Here is a 16,126-nt window from a genome sequence, read left to right on the forward strand (position 1 = left end):
TGGCAGCCATCTGACATCCTGGTTAAGATGGGAACTAAATCCCTACCAATAAGGAATTCTGAGGAAGCTAACAAGAGCACTGTGTGGCAGTGGTCAATTTGTAACCTGTACAAGGAAGAGGGACCAACACTCTGGGACTATAACCCTAAGGATAAGAGCAGATAAAGTATAGATCCAGATCAGATAGGGCAAACAAGATAAAATACAGCTTTAGAAATGCAGAACAAAGGTGGCACTTTCAGGTAAGATACAGCATTGGTTATTCTTGGGATTCTTCATATCCAAAACAAGAGAAAAACCAGAAGAGTCTGGGTCTTGGGGAAATCTGGCAGGGATACAAGCATGGATTTCCTGTATACACTAGGTAGCAGTGTTCAGAGAAGAAGGGAAAGTAGAGAAGGTTTGGGAAATACCTAGAAGATCCAGAAAAACGAGTGGTCACGAAATAGGTATAAAGCAACAGAAAGTACATTTAAATATTTCTAAAACCCATTTTCATGTCAATACATTTTTTCTAGGTGTACACAGGATAACCATTTGCTAAAAGCTCCTTAGGAAAAGATCTAAGAAAGAAAACAAGAGGAGACACTTTCAGCTCAAACATGCTATCATTCTATGATATTTTGGGGAATAACTCTCACAAAATCTAGACTCATTGCAATGAGCTTCTAAATTTTAAGTATTATTTCAAATAAACAATTTATATTAGAAGAAGAAATTCAATTTTCCATTTCTAGTCTTCATTGAGAAAATGCTACCTATACAGTATCCTTAAAGAAAATTTTGTGATATCTACTCAATTTTAAAAATATGACTATATTTACCATTGTAATTGTAGCTTACCCCAGAAAGATTTCCCAGAACCAGTTTTACCAAGTGTTTCACGTAGGAAAATGAGGGTGCACAGTTGCTATTCCTAATGTGGGCACTGCAAGCATCCAGCACAGTCCGAACAGAAACTCGAGCATAAATAACATCCTCACACATTCCAAGCAGTATGCTGTTGAGATGATCTCCAAGCTTGATAGGCTGAATATAAATAAAGGAAAAGCCACATTAATAAATGTGAGTAAATATTCTTTCTAATGAGACAAATCATTCTAGGAATCACAGGAACTACACTAAAACACGCTTCACATACTTGGAGGAAATAAATTCCTTCCTTATAAGCATATGCATCTTACTGTGTTTTACCTTTTTATGGTCTAAAAAATATTAGCAGAAGATAGTTAACTTATACTTCCCTATACAGGAAGTACAGAAAAACTCTGGGCATTTTAAAATATAAAGTAAAGGAGTGAAATTCTTGGCTTATTCAAATGTTTTGATGAACAGTTACTACATGTACACGCACACACACAAACATACACACCATTGGGGGAATAAACTGTTTCCTAATATTATATAAAATGTAATACAGTCAACGTGTATAAATATAATTTGATACTCCCATGATAACTGAAAAGAGATTTAAAATATTGCAATGCCTCAAGACCATTTAAATATAAATTATAATTATGTTGGTCAAACAGACAAGCCAGAATGTGATTTTTTTTATTAGTTAACGTATTTTGTAGAATATTATATCTGAATGGCCAAAGAGCATATGAAAGGGTGGCCAATATCATTATTAAAAAATGTAAATTAAAACCACTACAAAAAGAAGCTACTACACACCCAATAAAACAGTGAAAAATAAAAATACTAACAATACAAGAATTGGTAAGGAGTGGAGCAATTAAAACCCACATCCAAGCCGATGGGAGTTTAAACTGGTATATCCACCTTGGTCTAAACAAATGCCTTTCCTACGACCCTTCCACTTCTTATCCATTTGGGTATTATTAATATATGATTCTTTAGGGTTAGCTTAGATGCAATGTCCTTTAAGAAATCTGTCCTGATCCTCCAAACCTAACCAGAAGTCCCAACTCTGTTTTCCATAGCGTCCTCCATTTTCCCTAACATAGCATTTATTGCATTATGTTGTAATTGACCGTTTAGCTGTCTATTCCTTCCAAAAAACTGTATAGGCATGGGTCACTATAGTCCTAGTGTCTAACAGTATCTGACACAAGGTAGGTACTTAATAAATACTTTTAAATTAATATTAAATATTTCTAAAATATTCTGATTTCTGATCCTAAAACACTAGTTTATATTTCCCCTTTAATTTATATTTATTGATATTGACTCTCTATTTATATTTGATATTGACTTTATTTCCAGTTATCGGAAAAGAACATAAAGTGTTATAGACTGTGATCACATTTTACAAGTTAGGTTGCATAATACATGATACCAATATTTCCAGCATATTTTAACTTTCTCATTTATATTTACAGAATTGAAACTGAAGAGAGAAAGAAAATATACATTATTTTTCATACTACAAAATAAAACCAAATGAAGTAAAGAATATCATTTATCTTTTATGGATCTTAAGATGTTTGTATTTTAGAATAAAAGGCTAAAATGCTTGTTACTTCTTTTATTTAATAAGAAAAAAACACACCTAGTTATTTTTGGTTTTTACTTATAAATGCCTAAAATAAAACCTAATTCTATATGTTATATCTTGCCTTGATAAAATATAACTATTTTTAAATTTTCAATTACTATTTACTACTATGTTTATACTGGTCTTTAGGAATCAGAATTATTTTAGAAAATAATGATTAGAAGCAGCCCAATGGCAAACATGGCCCAGGACCTCAGCAAGTATTACTTTAATACCTGTGTCTGCTGCTATAGGGGTGGTGAAGTATGATGTATGATTTGAAGTGCCAAGAGAAAAAGCTATGACATTCTCTAATACAATACTCAGAGACATAGGGCTACTATTCCTAGAGTTTTTGCATCAAAAAAGCTATCACATTCAGTAGAATGAATCATCAAAGACAAGAGATTTCCAATCCCTCTTAACAGTCACTAAATTAGATAAAATAAAGTATACTCCCATTTATCTTGCTATGATTTTTGAAGAGGCCAGCTCCATCTCACAGATTGAGTTGTTGAAACCTGGGTAGTTCTAGGAATACCTTAAAAATAGTGTCTTTAGTAGTTTATTGTAAGTTCATCCTGAAAGTATGACATTATTAATATAAACAACCTCCATAGGAACGCTGGCACACCTGACGGCATGCTGTAGAACACATATAAATACGTTGAAGAGCTATGATAAAAGGTGTAAAATTGAACACATGTAAAAAGTGTAACAACTGTAAACACGTAACTTACTTGGCTCTGAGGCACTTCATGATCAGCGCCCCAATAGAGTGTCATTCCAAGAGAATAAATGTGGATCTAGGAACATAATTTTTAAGAAATAATTTTATGATAAAATACAATAGAAAATTTAGCAAGTGCTATAAATACAGATTATTTTGTTCCAAAGAAAATATAATACACAATTGGAGAAAATCATCATTTTATATTTTACATAAAAGTATATGAGAGCTTAAAAGAGATAGTAAGACTGGAAATTATTACAACAGATGTTTTTCTAATTCCCCAGCCCATCCTTTATCAATAATCATTTCTGTTAGCTTTTAAAGTTTCCTTATGCAAATTCAAGCAAATATGAATATATATTCTTATTTCCTCCTTTTACAAAAGATCAGAAACCTTAAAAATTACTAGGCACTTTGCTTTTTTTTTTTGAGGCAGAGTCTGGCTCTGTCGCCCAGGCTGGAGTGCAGTGGCCCAATCTCAGCTCACTGCAACCTCCGTCCCCTGGCAATTCTCTTTTTCAGCCTCCTGAGTAGCTGGGGTTAGAGGTGCCCGCCACCATGCCTGACTAATTTTTCTATTTTAAGTAGAGAAGGGGTTTCGCCATGTTGGCCAGGCTGGTGTTGAATTCCTGACCTCAGGTGATCTGTACGCCTCGACCTCCCAAAGTGCTGGGATTACAGGTGTGAGCCACTGCGCCCGGCAGGTACCTTGCATTTTTAACTTATCAATAGATATTTCCATATCAATGCTTAGAGATCTCATTTTTAAAAAATGGTACACAGAATTCCATTAGTGGTTGTAGCACTGTTTATATAACCAATCTGTTATTAACAGAGAATTAAAAAATTTTTTTCAAACCTTTGCTACTACAAATGATGTTTCAGCAAACAGCCTTGTATGTGTTTCTCTTAAATTGATTCTCTGAGATAATGGATGAGAAAGTAAATCATCTGTAGTTTTTATACAGATTGTCAGATTCCCTTACATAACAGTTGTATCATTTTGTACTTCTACCAGTAACATGTAAACAGTTGTACCATTTTGTACTTCTACCAGTAACATGTAAGAGTTTTTCCACAAGCCTTGTCCATAGAGGTATAATGAAGACTTAGGGTTTTGCCAATCTAAAAATTGACCAATAAATCTCACTGCATCACTGCAGTTTTTGTTTTGTTTTGTTTTTTGATAGGATCTTTCTCTGTTGCCCAGCCTGGAATGAGGTGGTCCAATCATAGCTCACTGTTGCTTCAAACTCCTGGGCTCAAGTGATCCTCCTGTCTCAGCTTCTCAAGTAGCTGGGACTACAGGCATGTAAAACCATTCCTGGGTAATTTTAAAAATTTTTGTAGAGATGGGGATCTCTCCATATTGCCAAGGCTGTTCTCGAACTCCTGACGTCAAGGGATCCTCCTGCCTTGGCCTCTCAGTGTGCTGGGATTATAGGCAAGAACCACCTCACTTGGCCTCACTGCAGTTTTTTGGTTTTTGTCTTTCCTCAGTGCAGTTTTGATTAACATTTTCTCACAATGAATGGGTAGCGTAGTACAAGGAGAAGGAACATGAATCAAAGGAGTTTTCTTTAGGTTGTTTGCTTTTTTTGTTTCTTAAAGATAAAAAAAAACAACATATTTTTATGCTGATAGAAACGATTCAACAGGGAAAACTGGAAATGCAGGAGAGAATGGAGATTGCTAGAGGAACACTGTTAAGTAGATAAGGAGATAGACGCTAAAGCACAAATGGAAGAGTTGGCTTTATAGAAGAGCATGGACAGTTTATCTGTAGTAAGATGGCAGAGCATATAGGAATTCACATGGGGGGGCTGCTAGAGGAATGCTAGGGAAAGTCTTGATTGCTTCTTTTTTTTTCTGTGACACAAGAAGCAAGATCTCAGTAATAAGTAATCATCTTTCCTATTTCCTTCTGTTAAGAGGTTCAGAGCTAATCTTCTGGGCCACTTCTATCAATACTGAATTCTTGCCATGTGCTTTTGTTGTTGTTGTTTCATTTTGTTTCATTACTACAGCTTCATCTTATTTTCTTGCCTTTATTTACTCGGCTCCTGTTTTTTTTCACCTTTATTTTTCAATGCTGTAAACTCTCTCAAATCCTCTTTAGAAATCAGTCAGATATATGTAACAAAAGTGGGTACCCTTCTTACAATCGCACAATGCTTTAATATATCCCTTAAATTGCTTCCTAAATTATTTCTCAATTACAGATTAGAAAAGTTGTTCCACTTTTCAAATATGCTCATGGCTCTCAATTTTTAAACATTCAAATTTTAAAACAACGACATTCAGGGGTCACTTTGACCTGCTTCTATTTCCATTCTGCAAGCAGGTTTTTAAGTTTTCTTCTGTCATCCTTCCTTCCCTTATCACAACCTAAACACTCAGCACATCTAGATAATTTTCTGTTGGCAAAATACATCCTTTTCTTTCTCAGCTTTTCGTGAGCTGTTCTTTCCACCAAAAATATTCTTTCTTTGTCTCCGGCCATTATTGATAGGCCAGAGATGATGTTTCCCCTTATATATGCTGTATAAATACTTCCAAACAAGTTACAGCATTATCTCATATATGATACAGTTATATTCCTGCATCACACTTCAACAGTATCTCTGATGATGTAGTTAACTAATATTATCTTGTTGTATAGTTAGATGAGTCCTTGTTTGTCTTCCTTGAGGGGAACAGCTTTTTGTTTTAGTGTCCCTCTTAGCAAGTAACACAGAACTTTACATAGTAGATATTCAATACATGTCTGCTGAATTAAATTAAATGTGCAAGAAGTTCAAGACAGGCTAGTGCAGACTATTTTTATCATATTTCTCTTTAAGTTTCTTTCTAAAGAGTCTTAAATGTAAATATCTTTTCAAAGAGCCTCATATATGAAAAACATTTTTCATAGCTTTAGCATAAAGGACTAATTGAATGCTCTATTAATTTTGGTTTATGATTCTTTGAGATGTGGCCCATGCTTTAAGATTCTTTATTATATTTACTTCTCAATATGCCAAAGTGAGTTACTATATGTTAATAATTTTTATATATGACTATAATAAAACATTCTTAAAACTAGGTTATAAAATTGTACATTTGCTGATCACCTATGTATATCGTATAATGGTTAGTTGTATGTGTCAACCTGACTGGACCAAAGGATGCCCAGATATTTGGTCAAATCTCATTCTGCGTGTTTCTGTGGAAGTGTTTTTGGGTGAGATTAACATTTACATCAGTAGACTGAGAAAAGCAGACTGCCCTCCCTATCATTGGTGGGCCCCTTCCAGTCAGTTGAAGGCCTGAAAAGAACAGAAAGGTTAACTCTCCTCTGAGTAAGAGAATTCTTTCTGCCTAACTGCCTTAGAACTGGGATATCAGCATTCTCCTCCTTTGGACTCAAACTGAAACCCTCTTGGGTCTTGAGCCTGCCAGTCTTTGAACTAGAACTACACCAGCAATTCTTCTGTTTCTCTGACCTTCAGACTCAGACTTGAACTACACCATTGGCTCTCCTGAATCTCCAGTTTACAAACTCATCCTGAGGATCTTGGAGCCTGTGAGCCTTCATAATTGCATAAGCCAACCCTTTATAATAAATCTCTCTATATATACAAATACACACACACACACACACACACACACACACACACACCCCCTATTGGTTCTGTTTCTCTGCAGAACCTTGACTAATACATATAGGTATGGAATACCTCTATAGAAAAAATAAAATATGCAAAATGATAATTGCTACTTTACTAGTATGATATTTTATATGGGTTCCATACTTTTAGTAACATCTTAAATCATAATTAAAAATACATTGTTGAGTTGTTAGATAACTCCAGGTATGTCAGATCTTTGTTAAAATAACACGATAATACCACCTGGTATCTAATATTAGAAAAATATTTCTTACAGAATACAAAGAAAAATGCTTTTACATCTATTCCAAACAGTCGGTACAGGGTCAGTGCATGATGCTTTCATACATATTATTCATAAATTAAAAGAGTTTGTACTGTTGATGCAGCCTGAAAAGACACAGGGAAAAAGATCACTAATACAAAGACGTAACTAAATTAATTCAGTAGCACTGACATCACTGACAGTGCTTAGTTCATCTGGTTCATAAATAGCAGCAGTAGATGGGTTACAGACTGCATATATGTATATTGTGTAGAAAGGAGGGAGGTCACACACAGGAAGGATTACTCAAAAACAAGCAAGTATTTGATATACATATTTTCCTTTGTTTTGTTTTTTATGTAATGAGAAAAAAGGGGAATCCACAATCTAGCTGACAAATATCTTCTACTAAAGATATCAACAAGTCCAGGGCCCAAACAGAATCAGGCAGTATAAGTTTAAAAAAGTTTTGATCTGCTTCTCATTTGTATTGCTTATTTAGCTTCTCAGGGAAATTGTGGTTTCGTGACCTTTGTTGGTCCATCTGTACCGTACGGACAGCACAGAGATGCTCTATTTCCCTTCCTTAGTATAGCAGTATAGCAGGCCAGGACACAGTCCTATAGAGGTGGGTGCCTTTGATAGTGATGATTTGTATATACAGGATTCAATGAAAAGATGGAAGAGCTGATTCTAGATGACATGCATGTATAGAAGAGCTAGACAACTACCCATTCAGTCAACATTTTTTCTGAAAGTCACTAAACTATGGAGTGTGATAAGATACAAATATTTCATCCTGGTATCTATAACACCACTATCATAAGCTAATATATATTATTATATGTATTTAAATATAAACAGCTAGCATACACATAATGCTTACTGTGTGCCAAGCTTACATTATGTATTTCTTTTTCTTTCCTTTCTTCTTCTTTTTTTAGACAGAGTCTTACTCTGCTGCCCAGGCTGGAGTGCAGTGGTGCACTCCATTGGCTCACTGCAACCTTCGCCTCCTGGGTTCAAGTGATTCTCCCTGCCTCAGCCTCTTGAGTAGCTGGGATTTCAGGCACCTGCCACCATGCGCAGCTAATTTCTGTATTTTTAGTAGAGATGGGATTTCGCCATGTTGGCCAGGCTGGTCTCGAACTCCTGACTTCAGGTGATCTGCCTTCCTTGGTCTCCCAAAGTGCTGGAATTACAGGTGTAAGTCACCATGCCCGGCCTACATTATATACATTAGCTCATTCAATCTTGCAGAGGGAAGGTAACTTGCCCAGGATCACACAGCTATTTAATTGACAGAGGCAAAATTCTAACTCTGGCTTCAGTTTCTTACCCTCAGCACTACTGATGTTTGGGACTGGATAATTCTTTGCAGTGGGGAGCTGCCCTGTAAACTGTAGGATATTGAGCAGGATCTATGGCTTCTACCCATTAGATGCCAATAGTACTATCTACTCTTACCCTCTCAGTTATGACAACCAAAATTGTCTCCAGATATTGCCAAATGTTCCATAGGAGGGAAAACTGCCTCTGGCTGAAAACTAATAATTTAATCTGTATATCCTTTTCCAGAATTAGAAGTCTAACAGGAGAGAGATATAAATATATATGTATGCACCTATGTATTAAACAAAGTAGTAATAAATTTGTGCTAAGGAAACTCAAGGAGACAAGAAAAGGTTCCTTTTGACTACAGAGGAATTAGAAGAAACTTAAAGTAGAGAGGAGTTACGTTGAGACTTGGAACATAGATTATGTGTCCCTCTCTTTGCTCTTAATATCCTGTATAGATCTATTATCATTGTGTATATTCCCTGCACATCATCATCATCATCATCATCATCATCACCATCACCATTTCTTTGTCTCTCAGCCTCCTGGCCCTTTGAGAGTAAGGTCTACTCCTTATTCATCTTTGTATCTCCTTGACCTCTTATAGTGTTGCACATATTATAAGTCCTCAGTAGATGCTCACTGAAAGAAGGGATGGTACATAGGATGTGGAAAAATGAAAACAGGGAAGAAAGGCATTGCCACGCAAAGAAGTGAATCCCAGAAGCACAAGATCTGCCTAAAAACCACTGGCTACAGCTTGTGCATCTAAAAAAGAGGATTGAGAAGGTAGTTGGGACCAGACTCTGGAGAGCTTTTCATGTTTGGTTAAGGAATCTGTAGCAACACAATGAAGGTTTTTGAGGGGAAAAATCCCTCATGATCAGGGGCATGACATGATCAGGGGTATTAATCTGACAGTGGCAAAGAGAACAGTCAAGAAGCAGGAATAAGAGTTAGGAGACATGACAAAAGTCCAAGAGAAAAGAAATGAGAACTTCACCATAGTGCCAGCAATAGGGCTGAAGAAGAAAGAACTGGAATGGCTAAACTTAGAAAGCAGACTTGAGAAATTCAGGCAGTTAAGTATATATGTGAAAAGGGAGGAACCAGAGATAGGGATACAAAGAAAATGTGACATGGAAAGATGAGAGTCAAGGAAGCTCATTAATATAACTCCTGTAGGATAGAAATACATTTCTGTCTCCACAGTTATAATGTACTGGAATATAAACTCCATGCACAGTGGGATTTTGTCCCATTCACCACTCTATCCCTAGACCTAGCACAGCATTTGACATACAACAGTGATAGTCACTATTTCTTGGATGCTTACTACATGCTGGGTACTGTCCCAAGCACTTTATAAGTATTACCTTATTTCATTTTCTAACAACCCTACATGGTAAGTATTATTATTAACACCATAGACATAAGGCACCTGAGGCATGAAGAGGTTAAGCAAATTGCCTGAGTTCACATATCCCTTAGGTGACAAAGCCAGAATTCAACCCAGAGTCCGCACATGATAAATATTTGTTGAAATATAAAATGGGATAATAAAATTATCGTCATTGGGAAGGCTAACAGAATACTTTCTACCTCTTGATCCATTCTCTAAAGAGGAGATGAAAAGCCTTCAAATATTTGCCTCACTGACCACAAGAGACAGGCTGGGTGAGACACTGCAGTCTGATGTGCACATACCTCTCATCCAGCCATCTCTGGATCTCTGTGAAGAAATATGAGCTGCTTTACGTGTGCTACATAGCTCCTTTTAGCAACACAGCCCTGGGACTGTGTGGTAACAAATCATAGATACCTCTGGGTTAAAAAATTTTTACTCATTACCAAATATGGCATAGAGGAACTGTTCTCAAACTACGTTATGCATCAGAATCACCTGAAGGGTCTGATAAAACACAGGTGGCTGTGTCATACCTCCAGGATGTCTGATTCAGTAGGTCTGGAGTAGAGCCTGAGAACTTGCTTTTCTAAAAATTTCCCAGGTGATAGTGATGCTGATTGGAAGGAGCAGACTTTGAGAACCACTAGTAGAGAGGATAGGGGATACAATAATGAGGACAAACAGGGTCCCTTCCATATCCAATCTTCACTGATGTATACAAGATAAGATAATGTGACATATGAGAAGTACACAGAGAGAACAACAGAGCATAAGAGAAAGCTTCACATCTACAGTAAAAGTTAGCCAGACAGTGAGGGGATGAGTCGAGAGTCAAAATAACATCAGTCTGGGTGAAAAGAGTTTTCGAAGCTGAAAGAAGAGAATGCACAAAGGTTGAGAAGAAAGAAAGTATGTAGCATATCTCAGACACTGAAGTAAATTCAGAATGACTGAAGCACAGAGTTTGACACAAAGACGACTCAGACAAGGCCAATACAGTATGACCTTGAAGGCCATGCTCAGGAGTCAAGAGTTCATTCAGGGGACATGGAGAATTTGAATAATTTTAAACAGGAATAGAACATGATCATATATGGGCTTTCAAAACTGCACTGACTGCACTTTAAAGAATGGACTAGCCATGGGCAAGACTGGAGTTGGGAGATTATGAGAAGTGTTTGAAGCACTGGTCATTTGTGATGGACTGAACTGATGTGGAAGCAGTGAAAGCTAATATATGTAGACATATATGAGATATACTAAAAAGGTAGACTCAAAAGAAATTAATCATAGGATTTAGGAAATTGGGCCAGAGGTGAATGGAAAATTAAGAATGACACCTTAGATTTTTCCTTGGAAATTGGGGAAATGATGGTCCATTCATTTATAGGAAACACAATGGAAGGGAGAAAAGTTTCAGGGTATGAGAAGAAACAATGAGTTTAATTTCAGATCTATTGAGTCTCAGATGCCTGTGGCACATTCCAGTGAAGATAGCTAATAAGTAGCTTTACATAAAAGTCAAGAGCATGGTGCTAGAGATATATACATTTGGGATCTGTCAGCAAATAGCCAATGATTTTTTAGCTCTTTAGAAAGAAGCAAGAACAACAGTTATGATCCCTCTATCCAGAAGAATATATGAAGACACATTTTTTTGGTATGCATACAATTTTTAAACTTTTAATGGCCTCTTGAACTTATTCCTTTGACCTCTGAGGGTATGATGGAACTTAGGTTAAGATCTGATATATAAAGCAATTGCACAAATTTACTTAGTCATAACTCTTTTCTTTCGATATTTCCTAAAAGTCACCTCCAAAATTATTTTTAAAGCTCAAAACAGCAGGTTGTTATTTTCTAATTTTAAAATCAACCCTTTTCCCACAACACGTTATCTTCCACACTTCGTCACACCTTACATACTGAGTGTGATGGTTAGTTTCTAAGATATAATAGCTTAATAATATATCTGACAACTTATTTAACTCTAGGCTACTTACTGTAGGACTAGGAACACCAGTATCATATATTGCAAACCAAAACATGTTCTAGTGCTCTAGAGGAGACCCACCAACTGCAGAATGGCCACAGGGATCTGCTGAAATAGAGTTATTTTAGGATCCATTTTGATGCCCTAAATCCTCTCTCATGGGGCTAAATTTCCATCTTAAGAGTTATTCCTTTAAGTTAAGATGATACAGACTTAAAGACTAATAAGATGGAAATGTGTTATCTGAATACAGCAAAACATTAAGCCATTAACACTCCAATAACATTACCAGAAATTAGTTTTTTAGCTAGTGGAACATAGTATGGTGAAGTGATATTTAAAGACCTAACTTTCTTTTTTTTTTTTTTTTATTATACTTTAAGTTCTAGGGTACATGTGCATAATGTGCAGGTTTGTTGCATATGTATACTTATGCCATGTTGGTGTGCTGCACCCATCAACTCGTCAGCACCCATCAGTTCATCATTTATATCATGTATAACTCCCCAATGCAATCCCTCCCTCCTCCCCCCTCCCCATGATAGGCCCCAGTGTGTGATGTTTCCCTTCCCGAGTCCAAGTGATCTCATTGTTCAGTTCCCACCTATGAGTGAGAACATGTGGTGTTTGGTTTTCTCTTCTTGTGATAGTTTGCTAAGAATGATGGTTTCCAGCTGCATCCATGTCCCTACAAAGGACGCAAACTCATCCCTTTTTATGGCTGCATAGTATTCCATGGTGTATATGTGCCACATTTTCTTAATCCAGTCTGTCACAGATGGACATTTGGGTTGATTCCAAGTCTTTGCTATTGTGAATAGTGCCGCAATAAACATACGTGTGCATGTGTCTTTGTAGTAGAGTAATTTATAATCCTTTGGGTATATACCCAGTAGTGGGATGGCTGGGTCATATGGTACATCTAGTTCTAGATCCTTGAGGAATCGCCATACTGTTTTCCATAATGGTTGAACTAGTTTACAATCCCACCAACAGTGTAAAAGTGTTCCTATTTCTCCACATCCTCTCCAACACCTGTTGTTTCCTGACTTCTTAATGATTGCCATTCTAACTGGTGTGAGATGGTATCTCATTGTGGTTTTGATTTGCATTTCTCTGATGGCGAGTGATGATGAACATTTTTTCATGTGTCTGTTGGCTGTATGGATGTCTTCTTTTGAGAAATGTCTGTTCATATCCTTTGCCCACTTTTTGATGGGGTTGTTTGTTTTTTTCTTGTATATTTGTTTGAGTTCTTTGTAGATTCTGGATATTAGCCCTATGTCAGATGAGTAGGTTGCAAAAATTTTCTACCATTCTGTAGGTTGCCTGTTCACTCTGATGGTAGTTTCTTTTGCTGTGCAAAAGCTCTTTAGTTTAATGAGATCCCATTTGTCAATTTTGGCTTTTGCTGCCGTTGCTTTTGGTGTTTTAGACATGAAGTCCTTGCCCATGCCTATGTCCTGAATGGTACTACCTAGATTTTCTTCTAGGGTTTTTATGGTATTAGGTCTAACATTTAAGTCTCTAATCCATCTTGAATTAATCTTCGTATAAGGGGTAAGGAAAGGATCCAGTTTCAGCTTTCTACTTATGGCTAGCCAATTTTCCCAGCACCATTTATTAAATAGGGAATCCTTTCCCCATTTCTTGTTTCTCTCAGGTTTGTCAAAGATCAGATGGCTGTAGATGTGTGGTATTATTTCTGAGGACTCTGTTCTGTTCCATTGGTCTATATCTCTGTTGTGGTACCAGTACCATGCTGTTTTGGTTACTGTAGCCTTGTAGTATAGTTTGAAGTCAGGTAGCGTGACGCCTCCAGCTTTGTCCTTTTGACTTAGGATTGTCTTGGCAATGCGGGCTCTTTTTTGGTTCCATATGAACTTTAAAGCCGTTTTTTCCAATTCTGTGAAGAAACTCATTGGTAGCTTGATGGGGATGGCATTGAAACTATAAATAACCTTGGGCAGTATGGCCATTTTCACGATATTGATTCTTCCTATCCATGAGCATGGTATGTTCTTCCATTTGTTTGTGTCCTCTTTGATTTCACTGAGCAGTGGTTTGTAGTTCTCCTTGAAGAGGTCCTTTACATCTCTTGTAAGCTGGATTCCTAGGTATTTTATTCTCTTTGAAGCAATTGTGAATGGAAGTTCATTCCTGATTTGGCTCTCTGTTTGTCTGTTACTAGTGTATAAGAATGCTTGTGATTTTTGCACATTAATTTTGTATCCTGAGACTTTGCTGAAGTTGCTTATCAGCTTAAGGAGATTTTGGGCTGAGACAATGGGGTTTTCTAAATATACAATCATGTCATCTGCAAACAGGGACAATTTGACTTCTTCTTTTCCTAACTGGATACCCTTGATTTCTTTCTCTTGCCTGATTGCCCTAGCCAGAACTTCCAACACTATGTTGAATAGGAGTGGTGAGAGAGGGCATCCCTGTCTTGTGCCAGTTTTCAAAGGGAATTTTTCCAGTTTTTGCCCATTCAGTATGATATTAGCTGTGGGTTTGTCATAAATAGCTCTTATTATTTTGAGGTACGTTCCATCAATACCGAATTTATTGAGCGTTTTTAGCATAAAGGGCTGTTGAATTTTGTCAAAAGCCTTTTCTGCATCTATTGAGATAATCATGTGGTTCTTGTCTATCGGTGCTCTACATGTTCAGAGAAACTTCTCTAGTAACAAACTATAGAAATGATCCCTGAAAGTATAGTCTTAAGACCTAACTTTCTATAAGGCTTTTGCACCTATTAAAACTCTAGGATTTGGTGTCATCTTTTATTGTGGTTAAAACAAACAAACAAACAAACAAAAACCCACACAAGATTAAATTTACCAGCCAGGCACGGTGGCTCACGCTTGTAATACCAGCACTGTGGGAGGCTGAGGCAGATGGATCATGAGGTCAAACGATCGAGACCATCCTGGCCAACATGGTGAGACCCTGTCTCTACTAAAAATACAAAACTTAGCTGGGCATGGTGGCGTGTGCCTGTAGTCCTAGCTACTTGGGAGGCTGAGGCAGGAGAACTGCTTGAACTCGGGAGGTGGAGGTTGCAGTGAGCTGAGATTGTGCCACTGCACTCTAGCCTGGTGACACAGCTAGACTCTGTCTCAAAAATAAAAAAAATAAAAAAGATTAAATTTACCATCTAAGTATATATTTTAGTTGCGTTAAGCATATTTACACTGTTGTGCAACAATCTCTGGAACATTTTCACCTTGTAAAACTAAAACTCTATACTCATTAAACACTAATTCTTCCCTCTACCCTCTCTGCCCAGTCCTTGGCAATCACCTTTCACCTTTTGTTTCTATGATTTTGACTACTTTAGATACCTCATATGAGTGGAATCACATAGTATTTGTTAAGATTGGCTTATTTCACTTAACATAATGTCTTCCAGGTTCATCCATGTTGTAGCACGTGACAAGATTGCCTTTTACTTAAGCCCGCATGATATTCATTGTATGTATATTCCACAGTTTTTTTATCCATTCATCTGCCAATGAACATTTGGGTTGCTTCCAGCTTTTGGCTATTGTGAATAACACTGCTATGAACATGGGTGTGCAAATATCTCTCTGAGTTCCTGCTGTGAATTCTTTCGGGTATATATACTCAGAAGTGAAGTTGCTGGACCATATGGTAACTCTATTTTTAATTTTTAAAGAAACCTTTATACTGCTTTCCATAGTGACTGTACAATTTCACATTCTCACCAACAACACACAAGGGTTCCAATTTCTCTGCATCCTCACCAACAGTTGTTACGTCCTGTTTTTTTGATAGTAGCCATCCTAATGGATGTGAGATGGTACCTCTACAACCCCAACATTTAACATTTTCAATTTAATTATATGATTATATGTTGAACTCTTGTCACTAGATAATCCTAAAGTTTCTTCTTCACTGGCACAGGGTCCTGGTATATAACAAACATTTGTCAAATTTATGAATGAATGAAAACGGGACAGAGAATGGATTAACAAGATTTAACACAAAGTATGTACGGTAAAGTGTGATTAAGGGCATTTGGTTGTTTTTTGGTCAAGTTCGGTTGAGGCTTCTGCCAAGCTTGGGTAAGTAGATTTACTGTTATTGTCCTTCTAAAGATGATCCTTGATTTTCAAAAAGCACAGAGAGCAATAATTCTTGATATTTAGACTACAAATTAGTGGCAATAAACAAGATTAATTTATCAGAGACATAGTACAAATCTCTGGTGCA

At 36.8% G+C, this 16,126-nt stretch overlaps 1 protein-coding gene and 1 pseudogene across 12 annotated transcripts in view; both read right to left on the reverse strand.

Moving 5' to 3' along the window:
- PTPN13 (protein tyrosine phosphatase non-receptor type 13) overlaps positions 1-16,126 on the reverse strand; it is a 227,187-nt gene that overhangs the window by 137,972 nt on the left and 73,089 nt on the right. For all 12 annotated transcript variants that reach the window (XM_033214154.1, XM_033214164.1, XM_033214160.1 and 9 more), the window contains exons 4-5: positions 3,241-3,306; positions 844-1,029 (exon numbers count right to left, since the gene is read on the reverse strand). In XM_033214154.1, the coding sequence (XP_033070045.1) occupies positions 844-1,029; positions 3,241-3,306 (252 nt within the window). The remainder of the gene's footprint in view (positions 1-843; positions 1,030-3,240; positions 3,307-16,126) is intronic.
- Positions 14,518-14,612, reverse strand: LOC117086583 (annotated as a pseudogene).

The sequence above is a fragment of the Trachypithecus francoisi genome, unplaced genomic scaffold, assembly GCF_009764315.1.
Source record: "Trachypithecus francoisi isolate TF-2019V2 unplaced genomic scaffold, Tfra_2.0 Lachesis_group1, whole genome shotgun sequence".
Lineage (NCBI taxonomy): Eukaryota > Metazoa > Chordata > Mammalia > Primates > Cercopithecidae > Trachypithecus > Trachypithecus francoisi.